Genomic DNA, 2,638 nt, shown 5'->3' on the forward strand with positions numbered 1-2,638 from the left:
CTTTTTTTAATGCGGTTTCTATTTGTCTAATTTGATTTGTTTATTTGTATAGTTTACCTATCTAGTATGTATGTCTATCTATTTGGTCTAGTTTATTTGTTTTAAGTTTTGATTTCTGATTTTGGCTTACAGTTTTAATTTTAGGTTTTGATTTATGAGTTATGGTTTTTTTTCTAGGTTCTAGTTTCTGGGTTTTGATTTTGGGATCTAGTTCTGTTCTAAGTTTTGGTTTTATTCTAGGTATTGATTTTTTCTTAAGTTCTAATTTTGTTCGAGGTTTAGACTCTAGTTCTGTTTTGGGTTATGATTGTGTTATGAGTTTTTTTGATTTTTTTTTTTAAAGATAGAAGGTGGTGAAATGTAGCAATGTACATTATAAATGAGTTGATTTAAACCTGGACAGATTGATCAAGTTTGTTGGATAGGTCACAGGGAGTCAGAAGTTTCAAATCGAGAAAGTGAAATGCATATGTTTACGTTGAGGGGAGGTGACCATATCGTTACCTTCCATTCGCCTCTTTTTTACTCTCTATTCTTATATCTCATATATTTTTTATACTTAAAAATTTGGGGTGTTATATTTAAAAAAAAAAAATAAGAATGTAAAAGTCTTAAAAATCAAATAAATTCAAAATTGAAAACATGATAACATCTAGATATTCAAAGTTTAAAATTTAAAAAAAAAGAAATAAAATTAAGTTATATACTGCCCAAACTAAGTTAAATCATCATTTGCCATCTAACCCAATTTAATTACATCAGTATCTTTCTAATACCTGACAAAGCAATCCTTTTCTTTTGTACTAGAGCAATCTTGAATTGAAGTATTGCCCATTAGACTAAAAATAACATTTTTATTTGAGAGAAACAATGTAGAAAACAATTACTTTTTATCTCAATCACAAATGAACTCGCGCCATTATTATAATTGAGACTTTGACACGCAAACATACAAATACATAAGAAAAAAAAAAGCAATGCTGATTTTGATACACGAACATACCAGCAACAATACCGATTACTTTTATTGGACTCCATTGTTTTTTGGTTTTTTTTACCGTGGTCCAGAACTACAACCATCAGCAACTAGCATGGAACCCGGAGCCTCCAGCATCTCCCATCTCAGGCTCATAGTACACTGAAAAAACAAAGTCACTTCGTACATAAATTTTAATGTTAATCAATTTTGAATATTTATTTTATTTCTAACTTCACCATTACCAGCACTTCGATTTTTCTTTTTTCTCTTTGTAATCTTTTTTCTCTGGGTTTTCATTTTCACTGTAGAGAATTTGAATATAACGATAAGGAAATTCGGGAACTGGCATCATAGGTACCCTGCCGGACGTAGGTATTCTTGAAGGGTATCTAATTGAATTGATCGCATCGCCGGCCTCATTTTGTAACTTCTCAAGATCAAAGTGGCCTTCGACTATCACCGTCCCATTGCGATACTCTACGTCGATATCTTCACCCGAGGCTGTCACCGAAGCAGTGCATGTTAATAACAGAATATAATATAGACTGTATTTTAATTAAGCAAGAAATCAGCTAAACTTTGAAGCTTTTCTATGACGCCTTTTATCTTTTCCAAACGCAATATTTCTGGAGACTTAGCCTTCATCATCTCGTTACTAGTTGGCGAAACGGGATCTGAAGACGAGTGAGAATCGCCCACCTTCTCCATTCCGTTGCACTTGATGGATCAGAGGAAATTAAGGGAGAGTCTGATCCCCCTTAGTTATAGAATGATAATCATCTTAGATGTCAGAGGAGGAACCCGTATATTATAAAAAAAACAATTTTAAACGTTTATTTTATTCGTAACTCCATTATGGACGACAAGACAACACACCTGCACCTACCATGGGCAACTCCGACTTTTATCATCAATATGCGGCCGGCCCGGGTGCAAGGGCATCTTTTTACTTAAGAATTAAGTTTCAGTATGATAAATTAACGAATAATTTTTTTTAATAAAGATTCATCTATGAATGAATTAAAAAAAAATTTACATATAATATCCATTGACAAATATAATTTTATATGTATTCTTCATTGAAAAAATTATTTATTTTCATTCTCTAGTCTAATATACTTACCTAATTGTTCTTAATATTTTAAATATAAAAAATCTAAAAATTAGTATAAATACTCTTAAATTCAGTACATTAAATTAGAATCTAGTATATTTTCTATCAAATTGAGTATGATTTTTTTTTCACCTCAATTGGATGAAAAATATACTAGATTTTTTTTAAATGGTACTCAATTGGATGAAAAATATACTAGATTTTCTTTAAATGATACTCAATTGGATAAAAAATATACTAATTTTTTTTTCAAATGGTACTGAATTTAGGAGGAATTTTATTAAATAGGAAAAAAGTCGTACTCAATTTAATAGAAAATATACTCGATTCTAGTTTAAAATGCTGAATTTAATAGGAATTATATTCATTTTTAGACTATTTATGCCTAAAAAATATGAAGGACAATTTTAATAGAAAATATACTCGAATATACTAAATTTTCTTTAAATGATACTTAATTGGATAGAAAATATACTAGATTTTCCTTAAATGATACTTAATTGGATAAAAAATATACTAGGTTTTTTTTTACATGGTGCTGAATT

The 2,638-nt window shown here is 29.5% G+C and overlaps 1 protein-coding gene across 1 annotated transcript; it reads right to left on the reverse strand.

The window, feature by feature from the left end:
* Window positions 1–716: 716 nt before the first annotated feature.
* On the reverse strand, window positions 717–1,778 carry LOC121982369. The gene is made up of 3 exons (XM_042535428.1): window positions 1,558–1,778; window positions 1,222–1,480; window positions 717–1,138 (listed from the first exon to the last, which is right to left on the reverse strand). Exons 1-3 carry the CDS (start codon window positions 1,685–1,687, stop codon window positions 1,129–1,131), a joined length of 399 nt encoding a protein of 132 aa, XP_042391362.1. The 5' UTR covers window positions 1,688–1,778; the 3' UTR covers window positions 717–1,128.
* Window positions 1,779–2,638: the final 860 nt, after the last annotated feature.

Source organism: Zingiber officinale, chromosome 1B (genome assembly GCF_018446385.1).
Source record: "Zingiber officinale cultivar Zhangliang chromosome 1B, Zo_v1.1, whole genome shotgun sequence".
NCBI lineage: Eukaryota > Viridiplantae > Streptophyta > Magnoliopsida > Zingiberales > Zingiberaceae > Zingiber > Zingiber officinale.

Coding starts and splice junctions, on each gene's coding strand:
- LOC121982369 (XM_042535428.1), bottom strand. CDS start 1,687: ATGGAGAAGGTGGGCGATTCTCACTCGTCTTCAGATCCCGTTTCGCCA. Junction 1,481..1,557: donor CGTCATAGAAAAGCTTCAAA/GTTTAGCTGATT, acceptor CTTCGGTGACAG/CCTCGGGTGAAGATATCGAC.